The sequence below is a fragment of the Oncorhynchus masou genome, chromosome 11, assembly GCF_036934945.1.
Source record: "Oncorhynchus masou masou isolate Uvic2021 chromosome 11, UVic_Omas_1.1, whole genome shotgun sequence".
Classification (NCBI taxonomy): Eukaryota; Metazoa; Chordata; class Actinopteri; order Salmoniformes; family Salmonidae; genus Oncorhynchus; species Oncorhynchus masou.
This window is the reverse complement of record NC_088222.1, coordinates 50974530-51000978: the sequence shown is the minus strand read 5'-3', so window position 1 is coordinate 51000978 and position 26449 is coordinate 50974530. Positions and strand designations below refer to the sequence as shown.

Genomic DNA, 26449 nt, shown 5'->3' with positions numbered 1-26449 from the left:
ATGTGCAGGGTACAAGGTAGTTTAGATAGCTATGTACAATACATATACAGTACCAGTCAAAGGTTTGGACACACGTACTCATCCAAGGGTTTTTCTTTATTTTTACTATTTTTTAAATTGTAGAATAATAGTGAAGACATCAAAACTATGAAATAGCACATATGGAATCATGTAGTAAGCAAAAAAGCTTTAAATAAATCAAAATATATTTTATATTTGAGATTCTTCAAAGTAGCCACCATTTGCCTTGATGACAGCTTTGCACACTCAGATGACATGCTGGTAGAAATTAGGTCAAACGGATTTCAGTTTTCCTGCATTAAAATCCCCAGCCACTCGGAATGCTGGCCCAATATAGCTTGTTGAGTGCGGTCTTAGTGCCAGCATCGGTTTGTGGTGGTAAATATACAGCTACAGAAAATATAGATGAAAATTATCTTGGTAAATAGTATGGTCTACAGCTTATCATGAAGTATTCTAACTCAGGCAAGCAGAACCTCGAGACTTCCTTAATATTAGAGATTGCGCACCAGCTATTAACAAAGAGACACACTCCCCCACCCATGAGTCTATGAGACGCTGCCATTCTGTTCTGCCGATGCATAAAAAACAAGCTAGATTTATATTTTCAATGTCCTTGTTCTTCAGTTCTTGGCCATCATATCTATCTAATATTTCTCTGTCAAGTCAGTTATGGCAAGATAGCAAGACCCAGTGTCTGGAAAGTGTTTCATAAGACACTTGTTTATCAGCGCCTTGCTACGAAAGTAGCTTGCAACTTATTTTCAAAGTTTCATCACGTCATGTCAATTGTTACCGTGGAAACAATATCAACAAGCCTAAGTGGTCTTCAATCAGCTCAGCTGTCCTTCAACACATTATTCTATAATTGGCTAGTTTTGTCTCATCTCTCCTTATGTCCACTGTTAGATCTTTCCTGGCAGACAAATCCCAGAACTAATTCCTTATGATTTAAGATTGCAGTTAGAGTGCAGTATAACTGCAGTATGCTGCGAATACTGCATCCAAAATAACACCGTTTTTTTAAACTGCAGTAATTTTGCAGTGTAGCTGCAGTATAATTGCAGTTACAATGTAGTACACTGCAGTTATTCTGCAATTACTGCGTCCAAAATTCCACAGTCGACTGCAGTTATTGCACTTTTACTGCAGTTTCAATGCTGCACTCTTTTTTAAAGGGATATCCCTTCAGGTGTAGGCTACATGTGAACATTGTACAAACATCGCCCAGCTTGAGTGTAGATACATCAACAACAAAAATCTATGGATATGTCCCTCTTACAAAGACAAAACATTTTTTGCTGTAAATATCTTATTGGTCTTGGAGTGGTCTGAGTGGGGAGGGGGAAACTGAAAACTAGATGTTATTGGCAGAGAGTTTTGGAACTCTCTTTCCTATTGGTCTATTAGCTAACTTACTGCCTTGTGATGTCACCAGGCAGGCCAAAACTCCATCCTTCAAAACAGGCTGGTATTGCAGGTGGTCTTTTTAAAACAGCTATTACATTAAAAGGGCATTATCATCATCTTCACAATTTCACAGTATTATTTAAATCTCAAAGAGTGGAAATATATGACTGCACTGGGCCTTTAAGACCCAAACAGAAGCAAACAGAACAAACAGAACGAAACGGGGAGGGACCATCAATGGGAGGGACCAACCTGAATTTGTCCAAAACTCTCGTTTTCATTGCAAAACATTTTCTGTTTGGAGTAAAAGGTTACTTTTGCAACAGACTAAATGAATACACCCCGTGTCTTTGGTATTGAAACAGTGTTGCCTGGCATTTCTACTGTTTTTGAAACATTGCATCACCTTTGCCTAGAATATTGTAATACTTAAATGTATCAATGCATTCAATGCATGTGTGGAATAGGTATGTGAATGGTCAGATACTCCCTAGTGTTTTCGGTATTTTTTTCAAACTTTTTGTTGGCTAACCGTATAATAATGTTGGAGTAGGCTAACATTTATATAATGTTCTGACGACTACAGGCTAGCTGAGCCCACCTCCCAAGACAAGTCAGCATATTTTTAAAATTATTTCCATGTGTCCCCAGAATCTACAGGTAGGTACAGCTGAAGTCGGAAGTTTACATACACTTAGGTAGGAATCATTAAAACTCGTTTTTCAACCACTCCATACATTTATTTATTTATTTATTAACAAACTATAGTTTTGGCAAGTCGGTTAGGACATTTACTTTGTACATGACACAATACATTTTTCCAACAATTGTTTACAGACAGATTGTTTCACTTATTACTCACTGTATCACAATTCTAGTGGGTCAGAAGTTTACATACAATAAGTTGACTGTGCCTTTAAACACCTTGGAAAATTCCAGAAAATTATGTCATGGTTTTAGAAGCTTCTGATAGGCTAATTGACATCATTTGCGTCAATTGGAGGTGTACCTGTGGATGTATTTCAAGGCCTACCTTCAAACTCAGTGCCTCAGTGCTTGACATCATGGGAAAATCAAAAGAAATCAGCCAAGATTTCATCTGTTCATCTGTACAAACAATAGTACACAAATATAAACACCATGGGACCACGCAGCCGTCTCACCGCTCAGGAAGGAGACGCGTTCTGTCTCCTAGAGATGAAGGTACTTTGGTGCGAAAAGTGCAAATCAATCCCAGAACAACAGCAAAGGACCTTGTGAATATGCTAGAGGAGACAGGTACAAAAGTATCTATATCCACAGTAAAACAAGTTCTTTAACGACATAACCTCAGCAAGGAAGAAGCCAATACTCCATAACCGCCATAAGAAAGCCAGACTACAGTTTGCAACTGCATATGGGGACAAATATTGTACTTTTTGGAGAAATGTCCTCTGGTCTGATGAAACAAAATAGAACTGTTTGGCCATAATGACCATCTTTATGTTTGGAGGAAAAAGGGGGAGGCTTGCAAGCCAAAAAACACCATCCCAACCATGAAGCACAGGGGTGGCAGCATCATGTTGTGAGGGTGCTTTGCTGCAGGAGGGACTGATGCACTTCACAAAATAGATGGCATCATGAGGTAGAAAAATAATGTTCATATATTGAAGCAACATCTCAAGACATCAGTCAGGAAGTTAAAGCTTGGTCGCAAATGGGTCTTCAAAATGGACAATGACCCCAAACATACTTCTAAAGTTGTGGCAAAATAGCTTCAGGACAACAAAGTCAAGGTATTGGAGTGACCATCACAAAGCCTTGACCTCAAACCTATAGAAAACTGAACTGAACTAAAAAAGCATGTGTGAGCAAGGAGGCCGACAAACCTGACTCAGTTACATCAGCTCTGTCTGGAGGAACGGGACAAAGCTTGTGGAAAACTACCCATAACGTTTGACCCAAGTGAAACAATTTAAAAGCAATGCTACCAAATACTAATTGAATGTATATAGACTTCTGACCCACTGGGAATGTGATGAATGAAACGAAAGCTGAAATAAATCATTCTCTACTATTATTCTGACATTTTACATTCTTAAAATAAAGTGGTGATCCTAACTGACCTATAACAGGGAATTTTTACTAGGATTAAATGTCAGTAATTGTGAAAAACTGAGTTTGAATGTATTTGGCTAATGTGTATGTAAATTTCCAACTTCAACTGTCGGTGTTGCATATCTGACAGGTCTGAGAAGACTTTTCACTTTCGGTCGTTCGTCCTTAATTTACATTTTTGGTTATAGGGCTCCTAATGGATTTGACTCAAGAAGCTATCTATTATCTTACTGTTAATAGAAGGAGGGGGTTGTTGAAGAATTCCGAGTTACTGTGTAAATTCAAAGGTTTCCTGAACTGTGCTGATCCCTCAGAGAAGAAACAGCACATAGATCTATTCTAGTTCAACACTGTTGCCGTCATGAAAGTCAATGAATATGTCAGGTATATTACCATTAAAAAAAAAAAAATCAGCAGTTGTTTACGAGAAACAAATTATGTACATGTTATAAAGTCTGTAAGTGAAGAGGTCCCAGAGCCAGGTGAATCCTCACCTGTATGGAACATCAAGCACAGTGCACATTCTCAAGGTGGAGGTAGTGAGACTTCAAGTCCTGAAAACCTCCAAGAACCTGTTATTCCAAGTGTCAGTGAATGCGTCTCAAATGACAGTGATGTGCATTCACCTATAGAGCTGGAATTAAAAAAGGTGGATATCAAACCTTCAAGGCCCCTTAATTTCAACATAGACCATACGGCTGATGCACAGAGAGAATATAGCCCCTCAGGAAGGACTGTGTATCCATGGAAGATATAGAACCCTAATGTGCAGAAGCCATTTGCACTGACTTTACAAATGCCTCCAAACTTAACCAGAATGGAGATCCATAAACTAAAATCGGAAGATGATGACCCTCCAAGGAGAGGCTTACCTGACCAAGATGCCTTCAGCTCTTCTAGAACCAAGAGAAGACCATCCACTGACAGTGTGGGTTTGAGCTCGGCCATACCAAAGAGGGCTGTCAAGATGACCAAACCCTCGGAGGAGCTTAAGTACACATCCACAGTCCCCCTGGAAAAGGCAGAGCACGAGTGGCTAGTGAGATCTGCTGCTGGACATTGGAGTTAGGTGTACGGCCTGCTCCTCTGAGACACACAGCTGGCAGAGAAGAAGGACTTCATGTCTGGTTTCGCAGCCCTCCACTGGGCAACAGTGAGATGGTGGGTAAGATCATCGACAAATCCAGGCAAGGTGGATTGGACCTCGACGTCACTGCCAGGACATATGGAGGGTACACGCCACTGCACATTGCTGCATTGTATGACCAGGAGTTTGTGTTGGCCATGCTGGTGCATGAATATGGAGCGGATGTGAATAACAGAGACAAAGAGACAATTGTGGGAAGAAGCCATATCACTACCTACACAAAGGGATTTCTGCTGAGGTGAGGGAGCTACTTGGTGAACCTAATGTCCAGCCCCAGGAAGTTATCCAACTGGAAAGGGAGGAGCTAGATAACTTCCCAGAACTCTCCAAAGGCTTGCATACGATAAGTCATCTCTTCAAAAAAGAAAAAGCACAAGCAAAGACCCACTTTTTATTCGCTGGGTGACGACCCGAGGGATGAGAGAGATGAAAGTTAATCCATGCACAGAGCCACCTCTGATGTATTTAAGTGACATGAGTCTGATATGAACTGCAATAATAGGCTATTATATTTTGCATGAAATCTATTTAATCATGTGTGCTTTTGAGGATTTTGACTCTGATTTAGAGATGACAATATAGGGGTATAAGAGGAAGGAACATATGGGGGTACAGTATGTACATAAGGGTTTTATTCAGTTGTGTTGAACTTAATTTTCATAAATCAACAAGAGCAACCAGCATATCATTCCAGTCCTCTCCCTTCTAAGCAGTCAAACCTCAAGAAAACATATTCTCAGGATAGGAGGTATAGTAAGTAACTTGTAAAATGTGGTACTCTCTGTTGTGTCATGTACATTGCATTCTTAGTGTATCTCATGGTGTGTCACGTTTTATTTCATATTGAATTCGTAATGCATGACATACTAATGGGATTCAATGTACATTTCAGCAGATCCTTGTCAAACTAAATCTGTACATGACCATTTCAACAACAGATTAGGAATCCATTTAAACATTATTGTGTTCCTGTATTAAACATGTGATTAACATGAAGTCCTTCTTCAGAATAGGGTATGAATATGGCATCATGCCTGGACATTTATAGTGCCTTCACTCTCAGTGTTGGTGATTTCCATTTGTATAATAATTTCCCTGTATAGTTGTTGAACTTTGAAATATATTATAGGTAATTTTCGATTGATTTTCTTTCTAAGAAATACATTTGTGGGAAGAGGCTGTTGTACTGAATAATTGTGAAAATGAACAAGAGTACGTGGCCTAACTGTTCCAAGATTCCTGTAGTATGAATGTGTTATGATGAGTAAATAGTGATAAACTGTTAAAGGGTTGAGTTGGTAAAATGCAAAGACATACTTATGAAATCTCAAATGACATGCCTTTTGTCTTTAATCTGTGTTATTGCTCTCGTACAGTACATACCTTACTAATAATAATGTAATTTGCCAGTGTTAGGAAAAAACTATATTTCATGAAGATAAAAACCATCTACTGAACTCTGGCATCCCAAATATCAGCATGTGAAATATCTCCATTTGTTGGTTTCGTGGCTTCATATAGGCAGCATGAGATTATGATTCAGCTAACTGAGCATGTGCTAATGTCAGCCTGGGACCCTGAGGCTGAAGAGATGAGAAGTGAACAGGCTTACTCAAGCTGTGTCTCTGCCCCTCTCATGATGTCACCTCCTTCGCAGTGAAATGTCTGCGTCAAGCCAATTCTCACCCCAGGGCTGGAACAAATGTTCCCACTGCAGCAGGGCCAGGGGCGAGGACACAGTCACACGAATGACTCGTCACTGTCTTTTATTACACAACACTTTTTGGACCATTACCCACAGTCCCACACTACTGTAGCCTGAATATTGACTGGACCACTACCCACACTACAGTAGCTTGCATATGAGATCTGTATAACACAGGTTTTGCGATCCTTGTATGTTGTAAATGTCTCTCAATTGTAAAATCCAATTTAGTTTTATGTCCTTGTTTACTAAAATATGCATATGCTTAGCTTGACCTTCTCTAGTAACCTTGGGTGTCCGACGAAAAGTATTTTGCTATTGGAAGTTAGTTAATGCTGAGTTCTGGCATCTCTCTCTTGGTTTCTGGAGGAATGTGCCAAAAGAATCCTGTTTTTTCTCAAACATTCAATGCCTCATAATAGGCGTTTGTTGTTGTTCACAAACAAACTGGGCAGCATTCCATCAGAGCTGCTAACGAGGCCAGAGGACATGGGGAGACGCCTCCCTTCAACAAGCCGATCCAATCCCACTGAATTTGAGCTCATCAGCCTCTCCATATAACACATACCATATTAGTGAAGACATTAACATCTGCTAACATTATGAATCTGTTGTTTCAAAAGATGTTTCAAGAAGCATAAAATGAGTTAGATGTACCTTAGGCCATTTTTATTCAGATATAGCGAACGGTTTGGTGGAAGGAGAATGTTTAATTTATTCACAATATAACAAATGTCATGACAATTTCAAGCAACAAATTAAGAAAACTTTCCACAAGGCAAACAAAACACAACACAGGGAGGTGACAGTGAGTCAGACACAATGAAGACAGGCAGAGGAAATACAAAGGCCCATATGGTCATCCCAAGACTGGGATTGATTGAAAACCAATAAACGTGTCATTCGTTGTGATTATCCTTTCTAAATGGATCCCATTCCAGATTGCAAAACCCTACCCCCCACTAAACAAACAATACCTGTTTCAAAACATCAGTCCTGTTGTGGGATATTTATTAACACTTTTTGACAAATGGGTAAAAATAAGTGATAAGTTACTAACAATAATATGTTTATATACATAGCAGGAAATAGCACGGGTCTGTCGAAAGCAAGAATGTCCTTTCTGTTGGTGACGCTCTGCCTCGGTTTCCAGGGACAGATCTTTCGCATGTCTCAGCAATTCCTTCAGGCCATATAAACAACGAGGCTCTGAGGCAGAATCCCACTTCACCTTTGTGGCTGTCCTCTATACAAAGGCCAAAACAAAACACATATTTGTTTAGCAAACTGAAATGGACATCGCCGTAAATCTCCAGAGAAATGTGTAGAGTGAGAGAGTTGAGCAGTGTACATTAGAATATTTTGTGGAAATGTACATTGTTTGTGTTCTCTCTTCATTATTTCGCAAAAAAAGAATCCATTCTGCCGATGAACATTACATTGACATTCTTTCTTCTTCTTTCCGTTCTGCAACCATCAACGCCTGAGGAAGTCCTCAAACAGAAGATCCACTCGTGGGTGAACGTTATATAGTAATATAGTACACGAGCACAGGTATGAGAGCAATAATAACAATATTCATCTGTGAATTAATAGGATTGGGCAAACAAACAAGGACTAAAGAACACAAAGCAAACACACGGTACTGTTACTTAAACAGGAAAAGGTTTCTCTCATCCTAATCCCCTCACAATGAACACATACACTATCAATCAGAGGGAAGCAGTGATGTAAGTAAGCTCTGCTGGATCATCATTTAGCACAGGATCATAACAACGCTGTGTATTCCACTTGGTCAAATATTCAAACAATATTGATCATAGCAAAACAGAAATCAACATCATACAAGGACCAAAGAACACGAAGCAAACATTATTATGCATTCATATTTTTTTTCCATTATTATGCAAAACAAAAGGTCGAAAATTCAAGATTTGTGGTTGTGCATATCCACATAAGTCAAAACAAATAAATAGGCATGCCTCATGAAGGCTTTTCCTGGGGAATGTTGACATTGAAGGCCACCACAAGGATTCCATTAAAACTATTACTCGAGCGAGAACAGATTCACTACTTCTAGAGTACTGTGAGAGAGCCTAATAAACAGTCTAGTGGAAGGAGGTAAAGGAAAGAGAGTTAAGTTCTTGGTCATTTAATTCTTGTATAATTTCAAGTCAGCGTAGTTTGTCAGATACAAAGGATTTTTTTTTTTTTTTTTATGATCTGGAATGGAAATGCTTAATATCTTTTTAAAAGGTTCACCTCTTTGGTGGCACTTTGTCAGCATGAAACAATAAGACATAACATCTGTAGCCTAAATTGCAGTGGGCTATACTGTACATAATTGGTATCGTTGAATGTCATATACATACCACCAGTGGAGGCTGCTTAGGGGAAGACGGCTCATAATAATGGCTGAAATGGAGCGAATGGAATGGCATCAAACACATGGAAACCACCCCAACCATTACCACGAGCCTGTTCTCCCCAATTAAGGTGCCACCAACTTCCTAAACTTCCTATATAAACCAGTTGAAAAAACAACATTGGATGGAGTAAGGCTTAGCTTTTGAATTCAGTGTTTTCAAGAGAAAACAGAAATGTGCAGTTACATATCAAAGTGCTTTTTTTCATTCACCTTTTTGGTTTTCATCTATAGTGCCTTCATTTTAAACGCGTAAAAAAAAAAAACATAAGGAGGTTAAATCTACCACCTACTGAGATATACAGTATTTTAGCAACCTTATTAGGCTATCCTCACTCACCAGGCTTCAGACAGACACATACAGTACAGTATGATTGATCAACAAGACTACTTCCAGGCCAGAATACAATCTTAAAGCTTATAATGTTTTTCAAAGTCACAGGCGGAGGTGAAAAGGACATACAATTATAGTGATAATAGATATACTGAACATTCCACACTGTAGTCCTAACTTCTACACCCCTCTAAAGGCACACAAATATTCCTTATACATACATACATATGGACAGATGGAGACTGAGGGACTCCTTTTTTCATTTTATTTTTTTACAGACATCCATGTCATTTTGCTGGCTGGTGACAGCCCAGGATGGATGAAGCAGAGGCGATTCAGGGCTCTATAACCCCAGAGAGTTGATGGACAGCTAGGGGAGATGATAGACTAGGATGGGGTCCTGATGGTGGTCCCCAGGGAGGGAGGGTGTTGAGCAGGGACTCCAGCTGCTCTTCCCCCAGACGCTGCCTCTCGTCCAGGTCCTTCGTCCTGATGAGGAGCGAGGCCTTGGTCTGGACGAAGTGCTGGTAGTCCTGTAGCTGCTCGGCCGTCAGGCAGCGAGACAGGAAGTTAGACACCATCCTCTCCCGTCTGTCCAGGTTGTCCTTCAGGTCTTTGGCGTCCTCCCACTGCTTGCACAGCAGACGGTGACGGTTGTCCAGAGAATCCTGCCAAGGGATTAAAAAAGGTTGGATTATTCCCTAAATGTTTCATCATTATCCAATGTGTACTAGTAGTGTTTACGGAAAGGCATTTTGTGGTCAGCTGTTATGGAGAAACTGCCAGTCAAGTAAGCTCATGTTGCAGTTCCACAGTAAAGTGATGCAGTATTTCTTTTTGTCGACAGAGGGCAGGACAGATAGAAATTTGCATCGAAACTGGTTTGGAGTTTCGGTGACTCATTGTAAATACCAGCACTGCTGATAGCAGCAGAAAACACAAGCCACTAAAACACGCTCAATACAAAGGGCAGTCAATGTGAAATTCATAGAAATATTTCAACTATGAGCCCATTGAATACAAATATGAAGATCCAGGGAAACAACAAAACATCAGAATTTAGCATGGGCACTGAAGCAAATTTGAAGCACACAAAACTAGAACATTTAGCAAGAAACTATTGTGGAGATAATCATAGGGGAATCACATGACATCAGGTGATGTACGCTGCAGTCTAATCATAACATCTTATTAGGAATTGACTGAAAAGTACATATTCAGCTGAGAAACACTGTCAACATGTTCATTACAAAACCTAATAAAGGCAATCAATCAAATAAACAACATCAACAATCCCTCTTCATTTCTCACAATTGCTCAGATAAGATGCTTTTTTTCAACCAGCATGTTTGTACGTTGCATGTTTGATCTCTCTCACCTTCTCCTCTTCGTCTGTGTGCTGGTCCACGGTGCTCAGGGCATTCTGCACGCGGGCCAGCCGAGAGGACAGACACAGCAGCAGGCTGACCACGCGTTCCAGGTCTCCGATGAACAGGCCGTAGCGCTCAAGCTCCACAGGCGTACACCGCTCCCGAACCAGGGCCTCCACGGCCTCGCCCCGCACCCCATTCTCATGCACCTCCACCTGCAGGGCACCACAGGGCTCCTCCAGGGCCCGCAGGCGCTTCTCAATACACACCACCAGCAGCCTCTGTAGGAAGGGGAGGGAATTGGTGAGTTTGAGAGAGAACATTATACATGACATTGTGCTTTTGGGCTCTTTATGGTCAGCTCAAAACAAACAGGAAATAAGATAAGAGTCTGACAGTTTATCTGGCATCTCAATAATCAGGGCAGACTTTATCAGGTGATGCCAAACCTGCTTAGTTAAACTGCATCCAGATGATATGAAGATGACATCATCAACTGGCAGAGATAAAGTAAACCCACTTCTATTACAACAACAAAAAACATAATGCAGAGCTGAAAAGCAATAATGACCTTCTTCTCTGTGACATCCGCCTTGCTCAGTGGCTCTGGTTGGGGTTGGATTTGATCATCGTCAGGAGATGTGGGACGTGCTTCAGGGTCATCCACCGCTTCAGAGCTTCAGGTAGAGAGAGTGGAAAAAGACACGGGCATGATACTGATGATAGTGATGCATATGGATGAGATTAACCTTGGAAAGATGTTCATCGGCCTTTAGCCATGAGATTGTCTTTTTCACGTGTCTCTCAATCTAGTGCAATTTGGAAGCAGATATCTAGGCGCGTTGACATAACAGCAGGTAACATGGCACCTGCTGATCGAGGGTGTGGCCATCAGACACCTGAACCGGTACAGTATAATGTGTCTAATAATGAGAGTCACCTGTCTGCAGCGTCTCTCTGCTCCTGCTTCTTCTTATAGTGCTCCTCCATCAGCAGAGTGTCCTCCGACAGTAGACGCTCCATTAGCATCAACGCCGTCTTACGATTGGTCAACGGGTGCAGCACCCGAGCCAGCGATTGGTCCGCTGTGACCACCTCCTCCACCAGCTCCTCCCACTTTGACTCCTCTGTGGTGGGTGTTTTTTCTGGGCTCTCTGTCTCGCCTGCTGGGGTCTCCCCCTCCACTGCATTGGTTTCCTTTTTTTCCTCTGGTTGCTCGCCCTCCCCACTCTGGGAAGTGTCAGTGTCAGGGACTGGTGTGGTGGAGGAGGAAATTGTAAGGGGCTCACAAGCTGCCGAAGCAGGGGCTAGATTTGGAGTTTCTCCCTCGGCCAGATTATCAGAAAGTGCTGGGTCCTCGCCCTCGTCTTTGCTCCCTGGTTCAGGTGGTATGATCCACAGAGTGGGGTCTGTGGTGACTCCACAGCTCAGGGAGACTTCCTGAGGGGACTTGGGACTCACACTGGGCTCGTCCACTGACTGCTCTCTCACCACAGAGTGGTGTAAAGGACGGGCTGTCTTCACTCTGCTGGAATGAGAAAGACATTAGAAAATGGAATTATTCAAATAATATCAACAGTGATAAATAGCCATTTATACAGTAACATTGATTTAAATTATGAGAATATCATATGCTGAGTGAGGGTCACTTTATCATTATATGGCCACCTACCTGGAGCCAGTCTTGCTCTCTCTAGTGCCCCTGGGATTTGTGGGTATGGAGGGAGAAGTTGAGGTAGACTTGACCGCTCTCTCACTGGACTCCTGACTGTTATGGGACGGTGGGAGTGGGACATCGCAGGAGAGCTCAGTGGTCTCGATCTCATCTTTAACGAGGGGGCCAAAGTCATATGATCTGGGGGAGCCGTCTGAGCGAGTCCTGACCCGAGACGAGATTCTCCATGCAGGGGAGACAGACTCACTAGACTCTCTGGTGCTTTTAGTCATCTCCTCTTTGTCTTCCTCACTGCCCAGCTGTGGTGCAGATTCCTGCTTGAAGAGGGGCTTCCTCTTGGTCTGCCTCTGGGCTTTCTCCTGGCCCTCGCCAAAGAATGAGACAATCCTCTTCTCCTGGCCTGGTCCTGGGCCCTGCCTACTGCAGAGCTGGTCCAGCTGCTCAGAGCTCTTATTGAGGACCAGAGAGTGGCTGACCTGGGACATACCCAGCTCCTCCATGGACTTTCCCCGCTGGGCCACCACCCGGACCCGCTGACCCTCAGGGACCGACATGGCCTGGCCTCTCCTCATTACCACCGTCTCCTCATCTACTGGCCCCTGAGTCTGAGTACTGAAAAAGAACACAGAGATTGTGATGAGATTCAGATGCTTTGGAGACTGGCGTGCCAGTTTCCCCTCAGATATGGTATGTTCTTATCTTACCCTAATAATAGCTGATTAAAAAACACTAGTTTAGAAAAAGACTCCCTGAATATAGTTGTAATGTAGGTCTAATGTTTATCTTGAGTGTTACATCTATATACTTCTCAGAATAGGATGTTGGCATGGTATACAGTGCCTTCACAATGTATCTACACCCCTCGACATATTTCACAATATGTTGTGTTACAGCCTGAATTCCAAATATTTTTTTCTCATCCAATCTACACACAATACCCCATAATGACAGTGATAACATGTTTTTAGACATTTCTTTTTATTTTATTGAAAATTAAATACTGAAGTATCTCATTTACATACAGTGCCTTCGGAAAGTACTCAGACCACTTGACTTTTTCCACATTTTGTTACATTACAACCAAATGGATGAAATAAAAATCCTCAGCAATCTACACACAATACCCCACCATGAAAAAGCGAAAACAGGTTATTAGAATATTTTTCAAATGTATTAAAATAAAAAAACAGAAATACCTTATTTACATAAATATTCAGAAAATTTGCTATAAAACACAAAATTAAGGTCAGATGCATCCTGTTTCCATTGATCATCCTTGAGATGTTTCTACAACTTGATTGGAGTCCACCTGTGGTAAATTCAATTGATTGGACATGATTTGGAAAGGCACACACCTGTCTATATAAGGTCCCACACTTGACAGCGCATATCAAAGCATAAACCAAGCCATGAGGTCGAAGGAATTGTCCGAAGAGCTCCGAGATAGGATTGTCTCGCGGCACAACAAAACATTTGTGCAAAGCTTTCATCAAGGCAAAGGGTGGCTTCTTTGAAGAATATAAAATACAACATATATTTTGATTTGTTGAACACTTTTTTGGTTACTACATGATTCCATATGTGTTATTTCATAGTTGTGATGTCTTCACTATTATTCTACAATGTAGAAAATAGTAAAAATTTCAAAAAACCCTGAAATAAGTAGGTGTGTCCAAACTTTTGACTGGCACTGTATGTAAAATGTGATATTTATTTGTATTTTATATTTAATACATTTGCAAAAATGTTTAAAAAAATGTTTTTACTTTGTCATTATGGGGTATTGTGTGTATATTGATGAGGGGGAAAAACAATTTAATGCATTATAGAATAAGGCTGTAAAAGTCAATGGGTCTGAATACTTTCCGGGGGCACTGTTCCTAGGCCGTCATTGAAAATAAGAATTTGTTCTTAACTGACTTGCCTAGTTAAATAAAGGGAAATAAAAAAAAATAAAAAAATCATTCCTACCCCTTAGTTAATACATGTTAGAATCCCCTTTGGCAGCGATTACAGCTATGTGCCTTTCAGGGTAAGTATCTATGACCCTTTGCACACCTTGTACAATATTTGCACTATTTATTTTAAATTCTTCAAGTTCTGTTAAGTTGGTTGTTGATCATTGTTAGGCTGAAATTTTCAAGTCTTGCCATAGATTTTCAAAACTGTAACTAGGCCACTCCGGAACATTCAAATGCCGTCTTTGTAAGCAAATCCAGTGTATATTTGGTCTTGTGTTTTAGGTTATTGTCCTGCTGAAAGGTGAATTTGTCTCCCAGTGTTTGTTGGAAAGCAGACTGAACCAGGTTTTCCTCAATGATTTTTCCTGTGGTTAGCTCTATTCAGTTTCTTTTTATCCTAAAAAAAAACGCCCTAGTCCTTGCCGATGACAAGCATACCCATAACATAATGCAGCCACCACCACTTTTGAAAATATGAAGAGTGGTACTTAGTGACATTTTGGATTTGCCCAAAACATAACACTTTCTATTTAGGACAAAGTTAATTTCTTTGCAGTTCTACTTTAGTGCCTTATTGCAAACAGGATGCATGTTTTGGAATATTTTTTAATCTGTACAGGCTTTCTTTTCACTCTATCACTTAGGCTAGTATTGTGGAGTAACTATAATGTTGTTGACGCATCCTCGGCAACTGAGTTAGGAAGAACGCCTCTATATTTGTAGTGGCTGGGTGTATTGATACACCACCCAAAGTGTAATTAATAACTTCACCATGCTCAAATGGATACTCAATGTCTGTTTTTTTTATCCATCTACCAATAAGTGCCCTTCTTTGCAAGGCATTGGAAAACCTTCCTGGTCTTTGTGGTTGTATTTGTGTATGAAATGCACTGCTCAACTGTACAGAGGTACAGAGATGAGGTAGTCATCCATGCAACTTATTATTTGACTTGAACTTACACTACATGACCAAAATCATGGGCATTAATATGGAGTTGGTCCTCCCTTTGCGGCTATAACATCCTCAACTCTTCTGGGAAAGCTTTCCACTAGATGTTGGAACATTGCTGTGGGGACTTGCTTCCATTCAGCCACAAGCGCATTAGTGAGGTCGGGCACTGATGTTGGTTCATTAGGCCTGGCTCGCAGTCGGCGTACCAATTCATCCCAAAGGTGTTCGATGGGGATGAGGTCAAGGCTAAGTGCAGGCCAGTAAAGTTATTCCACACTGATCTCGACAAACCATTTCTGTATGGACCTCGCTTTGAGCACGGGGGCATTGTCATGCTGAAATAGGAAATGGCCTTCCCCCAAACTGTTGCCACAAAAAAACAGCCCCAGACCAATATTCCTCATCCACCAATCTTTACAGTTGGCACTATGAATTCGGGCAGGTAGCGTTCTCCTGGAATCCGTCAAACCCAGATTTGTGAAGCGTGATTCAATCAATCTAGAGAGCGTGTTTCCACTGCTTCAGAGTCCAATGGCAGCGAGCTTAACTCCACTCCAGCCGGCGCTTGGCATTGCACATGGTGATCTTAGGATTGTGTGCGGCTGCTCGGCCATGGAAACCCATTTCATGAACCATGGACAGATGATATTAATGCGCTACAGCACTCGGCGCTCCCTTTCTGTGAACTTCTGTGGCCTAACACTTCACAGCTGAGCCGTTCTTGCTCCTAGACGTTTTCACTTCACAATAACAGCCCTTACAGTTGACCGGGACAGCTAGCAGGGCAGAAATTTGACAAACTGGTATCCTATGACAGTGCCACGTTGAAAGTCACTGAGCTCTTCAGTACGGGGCCATTCTACGGGCCATTCTACTGACAATGTTTATCTATGGAGATTGCGGGTGTGGCTGAGAAAGCTGAACCCACTCATTTTAAGGGGTGTCCACATTGTATTTAGGCTTGCCATAACAAAGGTGTTGAATACTTATTGACTCAAGACATTTCAGCTTTTCATTTTTAATTAATTTGTAAACATTTCTAAAAACAATTCCACTTCGACATTATGGGGTATTGTGCGTAGGCCAGTGAAACACAGTACCTCAATTGAATCCATTTTAAATTCAGGCTGTAACAACAAGATGTGGAAAAAGTCAAGGGGTGTGAATACTTTCTGAAGGCACTGTATGTGTTTTCCCTTTCAATGCCGCAGTAAATCAAGTTTGAGCAAGCATCCGTGTACAACACACATGGTTTACAGTAAACATTACAGGCACAGATACTCCCACTTTCCCAATAAACTAGTGAGGGCAACATACCTGGAAGTGTCCAGAGTATTCACTGGTGAGGGATCATTCATGTAGTTGTGACCCTGTAGCCAAACACATACCAATAATCAACATTAATAACACCCTTTGAACATTTGTGGTACATTCAGAAAAGTGACATGGGCCTCCATAAAATAAAATTCTATGAAATTCTACAAATACCATTAAAGCCTGGTGAGTGAGGCTAGTGTTCTGATGATGATGATGATGAGGCTTACCTGAAATGCGTGGGGCGTTGAGGTGGAACGATTTCTGAAGAACTCAGGTGGTTCAGGCTGGTCCAGAAGACTTTCCACAGAGGCAGACTTCCCCTGAGAGTGGCTGGGTAACTCTCTCCAGCTGGCCTGTTGGGAATAACCTCGGGCCTGGGTGGAGCTGGAGCTGAACTGTGAGTACCTTATCGAGCTGGAGGTTGAGTCCAGGATGCGACCAGCGGAGTGGGGCCTGTGCAGCTTCTTCTTGGGGCCTTCTTTATTCCCAGACTGAGGCCTGGGATCCCAGTCAGAAGGCTTCCCAGCCGTGGAGTGCCTCTGGCTGGGGACTTGAGAGGCTTGAGGGTTGGGCTGCTGGGACTCAGCCACCTTGTGTCCCGTCTTGCGCTCCATGTAGGCCACCAGGGCCTTGTGCTGGAGGTGCTTCAGGGATGTCTTGGAGAGGCTGGAGGCAGACATGGCCCTGCCTCTGGTTTCAAACATCTTTCTCCTAGCTGCCACCAGGCCCTGTTCTCCCAGCTCCCCCTCCTCACTTGAGAGCACTAGCAGGCCTCCTTCACTTTCGTTGCCCAGGGAACGGCAGGCTGCGTGGTGGGAGGGTGTGTCACCCAGCTGGTTCAGATTCTCCGGCTCTGAGTAGCACAGCTTCTTCTGCTCTGTAGTCAGGCGCCTCCTTCCCCTGATTCGAGGCACCTGAGGCTGGGCAACATTCGCTGATCTCCCATTTTCCTTTTCACTGTCCTTCACCACCACGCTCTCTATCACCTTCTCAACCTCCTTCCCCGTTTCCTTTATGTTCTCCTCATCGGTCCCCTCAGAGTATGTTGGGGAGGGGGTGAGTGTGTCTGTTGAGGTCTCAGAGTCCTGTGAAGAGGAGACCATGTGAAGTACTGTGGGCCTGAGCTCAGGCCTCTGCCTCACTCTGTGGGGCCAGGACAGCTGCAGGTCCCTCCTCTTAAAGGAGGTCTCCCTGAGCACCTTAGACTGGGCGTCCTTCAGTTTCTCCTTGTAGTACTTCGTGAAGGCGTCATCCATGGTGTTGCAGAGGTGGGAGGTAGCCTGCACTCTCTCTTCCTTGGATGTTTCACCCCGTGGTGTCGTATCACTACAGCTAATGGGGGTGGTGTTCCGGCCTGCATCTTTACTTTTCACACTGACCTCAATGTCCTTTTCGGGCTTGTGCAAACTCAGCGCCACCCTGTTGGCTCCAGTGAGGTGGTACAGAAGCGGGGTGGTTTCCTTGTTGATCTTTTCACTGGCAACATCTCCTAATAGCTGCCTCCTCCCTCTCTTGACCTGTTTGTATCTCTTGTGGTGGTTGGCCTGCTCCATGCTGATTGGAGGAGGGACTACCAGGTTGTGGAAGTTTGATAATGGAGGACAGTTCTCCTCTGGGCCGCAGTAGAAGATGTGGTGGTTGGGGCTGTGATGTCTGCCGATAACTCTGCTCTGGACCTTGTGACTTTGCTCTAAGGCATCGAAACTGCGCGAGCCCTGGTTTGAAATGTGAGAGGGGCCGTATGAAATTCTACTCTGAATCAGGTTCTCCTCATCTTGACTCTTGGTGTAAAACTCCCTGTCATTGGTTGTTGCGGTGTCATGGGTGCTGTGCTGCATCTGTTGGGTGTTCCTGAACATGTTGTCCATGGTGTTGTGTGAACTCTCCATCTCCACCAGCCTGTGGGTCTCCACTGGCGCTGGCACAGGGCTCTCACTGCCCGCCTCGGGCACACACAGAGAGCCATGCTTCAGACTGGACTTACAAACACCTGTAACGAAGTAGAACTGGCCCTTGTGCTGGATGCTGCTGTTAACCTTGTTCTGTGCCACATGCCAGGGGCTGGCGGACCGCTGCTGCTCCGGCATGAGGGAGCCATGGGCCAAGTGCACCCTCTTGCGCTGACCCTCCAAGTGCCCGCCATCGCCGCTACCGGACTGCTGTTTGGGCTGCTCAGGCTGACTCGTGTGAGGGGGTGATCCACTTAAGATGTTTGCTGACTTTTGTTGCTCAGTGTTATTAACTGTGTGGTCAGGGTCGACTGGGTCCCTGTGATAGGGCTGTGAGGCCCGGTGGCCATAGACTAGGTCAGCCTTGAGACAGGCAGAAACAGAATTATTTGTCTGGGGCTGTGGAGGTGGCCTGTCTGCTAGCTGGCCCTCGGGGCCGTGCTGTGCCCTACAGTTCTCCAAGTTCCTGGTGGCTATGAAGCTGTCCATGCGGGCGGGGGGTGGAGGCGGCAGGGGAGGAGGGGGCAGTAGCGTTTCCTGATTCTGATCACAGTACTGCGAAGCACTCAGGCAGCCATCGTTGTGGCGGTACTGATTTGAGATGGCCTCCACCGAGCGGTAGAGCTGATCCATGCTCTTGGCGTCAGAGTCGAGGACGTTGGGGTGGTAGATGGCCTTCACATACTTCAGGTCTGTGTAGTGCAGGCTGTGGTGCTGGAGGTCGTCTGAAAGGAGGGGGGACGGATATTCTGGGGCACTGGAGCCCCCAGAGAAGGAGCTGTAGGCCGAGTCGCCCTTGCCGTGCTGGTGGGTGATCTGGTCGATGCTGCTAGTGGACTTGGCTGGGGAGAGCCGACTCAATGGTAGGCTCAGAGGGTGCAGGTCCAGGTTGCTCATTCTCTCAAAGTGGAAATTATAGGAATCCATCTGGCATTGGAAACTGAAGCGTGGACCCAGGTGAAATGGCAGTGATACGGACACATTTAGCTTAATCTTTCACTTCTGAGAATTCAGGTCATTTTCTGCCTTCTTTTCTAAGCTTCTTCAGTAGTCTGCTTTTTCAATAACTCCTAAAATTAAAATAAAAACATATTGGTTATCTTAATAGAAATAAAATGTAATTTATCATGCTCCATTTCCTCCTCCTAGAGCTAGGAGTCAAAAATCCAACCTAAATATGCCGTAGCTTTTTCCTGCCAATGAAAACATACAGGAAATGGGGCATGCACCATGTGCTGCTTTCTCAGCGAGTATAGCTGACTCTGTTGACTATTAATACTATGTTTGTGTGAGATTATCATCATGGCATGTCTACTTGGACAACAACACAACACCGGCCTACTAAATCAAAGGTACAGCCACAGAACCTTTCAGCTAAATGCAATTAAGAAATTCTCAGAGAATTCTGATAACTATCTCTCTCTAAATAGATTTTTGGAATTTCTGACATCTGCAATACTGCATGACCTCTCTTGTTAGTGAGAGGTGGAAATCTAAGTTCCACCCCTGACAAAAATGTGCCCTTTCCAAGTGCTAATGTACACCGTAGCACTGGTATCTGTAATAGTGCTAATGTACACCGTAGCACTGGTATCTGTAATAGTGATAATGTACACCGTAGCACTGGTATCTGTAATAGTGCTAATGTACACCGTAGCACTGGTATCTGTAATAGTGCTAATGTACACCGTAGCACTGGTATCTGTAATAGTGATAATGTACACCGTAGCACTGGTATCTGTAATAGTGCTAATGTACTAATGTACACCGTAGCACTGGTATCTGTAATAGTGCTAATGTACACCGTAGCACTGGTATCTGTAATAGTGCTAAAGTACACCGTAGCACTGGTATCTGTAATAGTGCTAATGTACACCGTAGCACTGGTATCTGTAATAGTGATAATGTACACCGTACACTTATATCTGTAATAATATAAATGTGATTTCACCGTTCACTCCATTGATCTGGAATTTCTCACGAGAAAGACTTGCCCACTGCCCACTGCCCACAGGTCCACTGTCAGGACGAGGGCATTTCCATGTAAAAGGACCCATGAGCAACAACATGTGAAGTTCATGGGAGCATTGGTTATCAAATTGGGTGGCAAATTGGGTGTCAAATGAAAGCTATGAGTCCATATGTGTTTGATAAATTAAGGCATATATACATTTTTTCAATCGTTTTCCAACCTAAAATGCAATAAGCAAAGGCTTTGATTTATTGTCAGACAGATATAAAATCTGTCTTATAAAACATTTACCAGAAAAAGTCTTAAAAAGGGATTACAGAAGATGTACATTACAACACAATAATAATGAAGTAAAGACCCCAGCCAACTAATATCAACACTTATATTTAGTTTAGGATATTTTTTTCTGCATTCTGTAAGTTTAAGAAACATTGACTTGAAATACGGTTACCAAAAACTAGAGGTTGACCGATTAATCGGAATGGCCGATTAATTAAGGACGATTTCAAGTTTTCATAACAATCGGAAATCGGTAATTTTGGACACCAATTTTTTAATATACATTTTTTATTTTTTTACACCTTTATTTAACTAGGCAATTCAGTTTAGAACACATTCTTATTTTCAATGGCGGCCTAGGAACGGTGGGTTAACTGCCTTGTTCAGGGGCTGAACAACAGATTTTTACCTTGTTAGCTCGGGGATTCAATCTTGCAACCTTACAGTTAACTAGTCCAACGCTCTAACCACCTGCCTCACATTGCACTCCACGAGGAGCCTGCCTGTCATGTGAATGCAGTAAGAAGCCAAGATAAGTTGCTAGCTAGCATTAAACTTATCATATAAAAATCAATCAATCAATCATAATCACTAGTTAACTACATATGGTGGATGATATTACTAGTTTATCTAGCATGTCCTGCATTGTATATAATCGATGCGGTGCGCATTCGCAAAAAAAGGACTGTCGTTGCTCCAACGTGTACCTAACCATAAACATCAATGCTTTCTTAAAATCAATACACAAGTATATATTTTTAAACCTGCATATTTAGTTAATATTGCCTGCCAAAATGAATTTCTTTTAACTAGGTAAATTGTGTCACTTCTCTTGCAACAGAGTCAGGGTATATGCAGCAGTTTGGGCCTCCTGGCTCGTTGAGAACTGTGTGAAGACTATTTCTTCCTAACAAAGACAGCCAACTTCGCCAAACGGGGGATGATTTAACAAAAGTGCATTTGCGAAAAAAGCACAATCGTTGCACGACTGTACCTAACCAAAAACACCAATGCCTTTCTTAAAATCAATACACAGAAGTATATATTTTTTAAACTTGCATATTTAGATAAAATAAATCCAGGTTACCAGGCAATATAGGTGAAATTGTGTCACTTCTCTTGCGTTCATTGCACGCAAAGTCAGGGTATATGCAACAGTTTGGGCCGCCTGGCTTGTTGCAAACTAATTATGACATAACATTGAAGGTTGTACAATGTAACAGCAATATTTAGACTTAGGGATGCCACCCGTTAGATAAAATACGGAACGGTTCCGATATTTCACTGAAATAATAAACGTTTTGTTTTCGAAATGATAGTTTCCGGATTCAACCATATTAATGACCAAAGGCTCGTATATCTGTGTGTTATTATGTTATAATTAAGTCTATGATTTGATATTTGATAGAGCAGTCTGACTGGGCGGTGGTTGGCAGAAGCAGGCTCGTAAGCATTCATTCAAACAGCACTTTAGTGTGTTTTGCAAGCAGCTCTTCGCTGTGCTTCAAGCATTGAGCTGTTTATGACTTCAAGCCTATCAACTCCCGAGATTAGGCTGGTGTAACCGATGTGAAATGGCTAGCTAGTTAGCAGGGTGCGCGCTAATAGCGTTTCAAACGTCACTTGCTCTGAGACTTGGAGTAGTTGTTCCCCTTGCCCTGCAAGGGCCGCGGATTTTGTGGAGCGATGGGTAACGATGCTTCGATGGTGGCTGTTGTCGATGTGTTCCTGGTTCGAGCCCAGGTAGGGGCGAGGAGAGGGACGGAAGCTACACTGTTACACTGGCAATACTATAGTGCCTATAAGAACATCCAATAGTCAAAGGTATATGAAATACATATGGAATAGAGAGAAATAGTCCTATAAATACTAAATTAACTACAACGTTAGCTTTTTTACATGGCACATATTGCACTTTTACTTTCTTCTCCAACACTTTGTTTTTGCATTATTTAAACCAAATTGAACATGTTTCATTATTTATTTGAGGCTAAATTGATTTTTATTGATGTATTATACTAGGTTAAAATAAGTGTTCATTCAGTATTGTTGTAATTGTCATTATTACAAATAAATAAATAAAAATCGGCCGATTAATCGGTATCGGAGTTGAAAAATAATAATCGGTCGACCTCTACCAAAATGTCTTAAAGATATGTGAGTTTTTCTAAATTATCTCCCTCATGAGGAGGGAGGATAATGAAAGTTCACAGAAGTAACAAGTAAAGTCAATTTTGTTTAGGAATTATTAAGTGATTCAAACTCAAAATGATGTTACCAAATCGGTGACAGAATTTCAGAATTTCTGCAACTTAATTGGCTACAATGGGAAATCATAGTAGTTACAAACCACAGTTGGGTCACCTGCTACATTTCTCCCTTCCACTGGCATAGTGCACAAAACTTGAGAGAAATAAGATTTTTGTGTGTATGGAACATTTCTGGGGTCGTTTATTTCAGCTTATGAAACATGGGACCACTTTACATGTTGCGTTTATTTTTTTCTTCAGTATACATTCAAACGCAAGGTGTCATGTTATAATTGACACCCCATTCTTTCTGCAGACATCTTTTGACTCTTAATTCGGCATAAAATTTAAGTGAAAAATCTTAACACAATTCTGTTACTGTAGAATTGTCCATGACTTCAACTATTAAGGCACTAAGTCCTGAGTTAGGAGGGCTCAGCCTCAGAGGAGAATAGGCCTTTTCTTGGCTAATCACGGAAATGGAGGGCTGGGAATTTAAATATCAGCAATTAAGCACAAGAGGCTAACAAAAGAACAGTTCTGCTTTTTTGCAATGCAAAGATGTTGACTGCATATTTTTTCCTATAGCAAATGTTTTTCACAGGAAAACAAAATGTATTTCAAATATCATTGTCAGGAAATGTGTAAAAAGTATCAAATACAACATTTGGAACAACATGTATGAGTTTAATGGAAAGCCTACATACAGCATGGAACACCTGTTAGAGGTGCCTGTGGAACCAGACCCCTTAATTAGAACCTTGAGGTGCACGTTGCACCGCTCCAAAAATGCCCGGAATTCCATATACATTTTGCAGACATATTTGAGGATTAGTCATGTGATAACTTTTTTTTAATGGATTATCCACCACTGGAACACTGCATGTAGCACTGTGTGTTGGATTAACTCATCAGGAAACCAACCAAGCACATACACTGAATGTGTTTAATGACTTGACAAATAGTATGTTTCTTTAAGGTCTAATCTAAGGTTTTAAACACCAAACACCACATCACAGCACAATTGGTTAGGCGCCCGGAAAACGGCTGCCATTTTTTTCCCGGCGCCATCTTAATTCAACATTATATCATCTGTTGGGTGTTTGTTTGGTGTTTGTTAAAGAAAAGCTTTCAAAGGTAAATATTGTTGTTTATATGTCATGGTTCAATATCTCAGTGATAAAACCAAGGGCTTTTTCCCCCATTTTGTCGTAGCAGGAAGTAATAAGTTCCAAAGAACTTTGAATCGTCATCTTCAATTTCATGCTGACCTTGTTTGTAACGGAAGAGGGAGTCTGATTTATCTAGGTTTAGTACAGTGAAACTTCTCTTTCTGGCAAAATTGGTGTTTACAATACAGTTTTACCCAACATCAAAATACTGATACAAAGTCCACCAACAGGAAGCTGTAATGGTGGATGATAGTACAGTTTAAGAAGAAAGCTGAACACAGGCCTTTGGTGATTAGTTTTCCTCCAGGAGGTGCATACCTGTCACGCATACACACAGATCAGTGTATCCAACACAAATAAAAGCCAATGAGCTCCACAGTCCTTGATGCCGAACAGGTTTCACTCTCTCACGGGCCAACACAGACATACACAAACAAATTGGTCAAATACCAACCATTTAAGATGGCTGAGGTACCTCTGTTCCAAGCCACGTTGTACCAGAAACTACAGTGACCATTCTGAGACCTTCAACGACCAAGTGTTATAGATCTCCCCCTTGTCCCCTGGTTTGCAGCTGATGAAAATATGAAAACCTCCAGCTAACATGCACACGGACTTCCCGGGTCTAGTTAGTGATGTTAAAAGGGGTTTGTTTTCATGTGTTGTAGAGGTACACCTGATTCTCAATGTGCAGCGGCTGCCAGGCTTCTATCCTTGAACTGCTAGCACACTAACAGGGGAACTACAGGGGAGCGCTTATTTGAAAGTGATGGGGAGGCCAGTTAGTGGCAAAAATGCACAGAGAGAACAGAGAGAGAAATTCCCAGACAAATACACTCACACCATTACTACAGCAAACTACACCAGAAAACTGAACTGGTTGGCTGGATAAACCATCACATAGGCTAGTGACTACTATTAGAGTCAAATCAACTCATACCAACAGGCCTAAGTGGAATACATTTTTAAGAGTACCACAAGGAAACTTGTAAGCAGCAACTTACCAAATCCTTTGACAAAGTTGTTGGTTTGAGAGCTCACACTTTTGATGCCACATGAAATAATGAAGAAGAAAAAAACAACTAACTATTTCCAAGTTAGCACTTGACTTTTAGATACAATTCAGATAGCTTAGTAGTAACCTACTGGTGAATCTATCGGTGAAAGAAGGACCAAAACAAGTTACCAGGAGGAAATGTAAAGTTCCAGTGAGTCCTTCTCCCCCAAGACCAAGACGAGAGGCGGCTATTGCATGCCTGTGACGTCTGTCCGCCTAGCTGATGAACAATGAGCACCGCAGATAGTTAGTGCCTAAAAAAAAAGAAGAAAAAAAAGGGCCTCGCATTCCTGGCTGGCTTCAAAGAAAGACAGTGCTCGGGCACCATTCATTCCCAGGGTCCTCGGCACATGGAGAGCAGCCAAGCAGCAGGGGTGGGTGCTGCTCTCAACCCTAAACACTCACAAAGACGGACAAGCCAGGGACCCCACCTTTTCCCTCCTCGCCCTCTACTGCAGGCCCCAACTACCCAAACATTGGTCTTCATTTCCAAAACCTTGGGCCAAGAAGGTAGTTGTGTCTCAGTTGTTTCAGTGCAGGACATTCCATTTCACTCCAATCTCATTATGTTGATTTCTTTAAAAAACAGACTAAGGTCATGGAGATGTTATGACATTTCACAACAAAGACATTATGTTTGCTTGGCTTAAGGCATAGTGCCTGAGGGCATTTCCATGTAAAAGAACCCATGAGCACCAAAGTGAAGTTCATAGGAGCATGTCAAATTGGGTGTCAAATGAAAGCTAAGAGTCTAGATGTTTGGGAAATGAAAGCATTGATACATTTTTCAACCATTTTCCATCTAAAAAAATGTAAGGCTCTGATTTCTGAATAAATGGATGGAAAAGGGGTCTTGGAAAACCTATTGAAACATATCAGAAATACATCAAAACACAACAATGTTGGACGTAAAGATCCCTGCCTGGGGGGGGTTATCTTCGGTAAATTTAAGAAATATTGCCTTGTGCCATCAAATTCCGTTACTAAAAACACACATATCTTTAAGACATTTTCTAATTTCTCTCCCTCCACAGAAGTTACAAGTAATAATTGACCTACCAATTAGTTATAGTGATTTTACTGATATCAATTTTGTTTATGAATTATTAAGTGATTAAAACCAATTTGGTAACGGAATTACCAAAACATCCGTAACATAATTACTGTTGGCTACAATGGGAAATCATAGTAGTCACAATCCACAGTTGGGTCACCTGTTACTGTCCTCCCTTCCACTGGCATACTGTTATGTTCAGCTGGCCTTGATGTTGATGTTAACGTCCAGACAGACCGGACCTAATCTGGACATATCATAGACGTATGTTCCACAAATTTGCACAGAACAGCAAGTGGCACA

The 26449-nt window shown here is 42.2% G+C and overlaps 1 protein-coding gene and 1 pseudogene across 3 annotated transcripts in view; one reads left to right on the top strand and one right to left on the bottom strand.

Moving 5' to 3' along the window:
- On the top strand, positions 1 to 5112 carry LOC135547884 (ankyrin repeat domain-containing protein SOWAHA-like; annotated as a pseudogene).
- A 1911-nt stretch (positions 5113 to 7023) lies between these two features.
- Positions 7024 to 26449, bottom strand: part of shroom1 (shroom family member 1) — a 49445-nt gene continuing 30019 nt past the window's right edge. The window contains exons 1-8 of one of the 3 annotated variants that reach the window (XM_064978753.1): positions 25040 to 25319; positions 16642 to 19433; positions 16415 to 16467; positions 12182 to 12796; positions 11450 to 12037; positions 11081 to 11186; positions 10518 to 10790; positions 7024 to 9807 (exon numbers count right to left, since the gene is read on the bottom strand). In XM_064978753.1, the coding sequence (XP_064834825.1) occupies positions 9475 to 9807; positions 10518 to 10790; positions 11081 to 11186; positions 11450 to 12037; positions 12182 to 12796; positions 16415 to 16467; positions 16642 to 19290 (4617 nt within the window). In that variant the 5' untranslated portion in view covers positions 19291 to 19433; positions 25040 to 25319 and the 3' untranslated portion in view covers positions 7024 to 9474. Of the gene's footprint in view, positions 9808 to 10517; positions 10791 to 11080; positions 11187 to 11449; positions 12038 to 12181; positions 12797 to 16414; positions 16468 to 16641; positions 19434 to 25039; positions 25320 to 26449 lie in introns of those variants that run through there. The other 2 variants (XM_064978752.1, XM_064978754.1) reach the window with 2 other exon arrangements.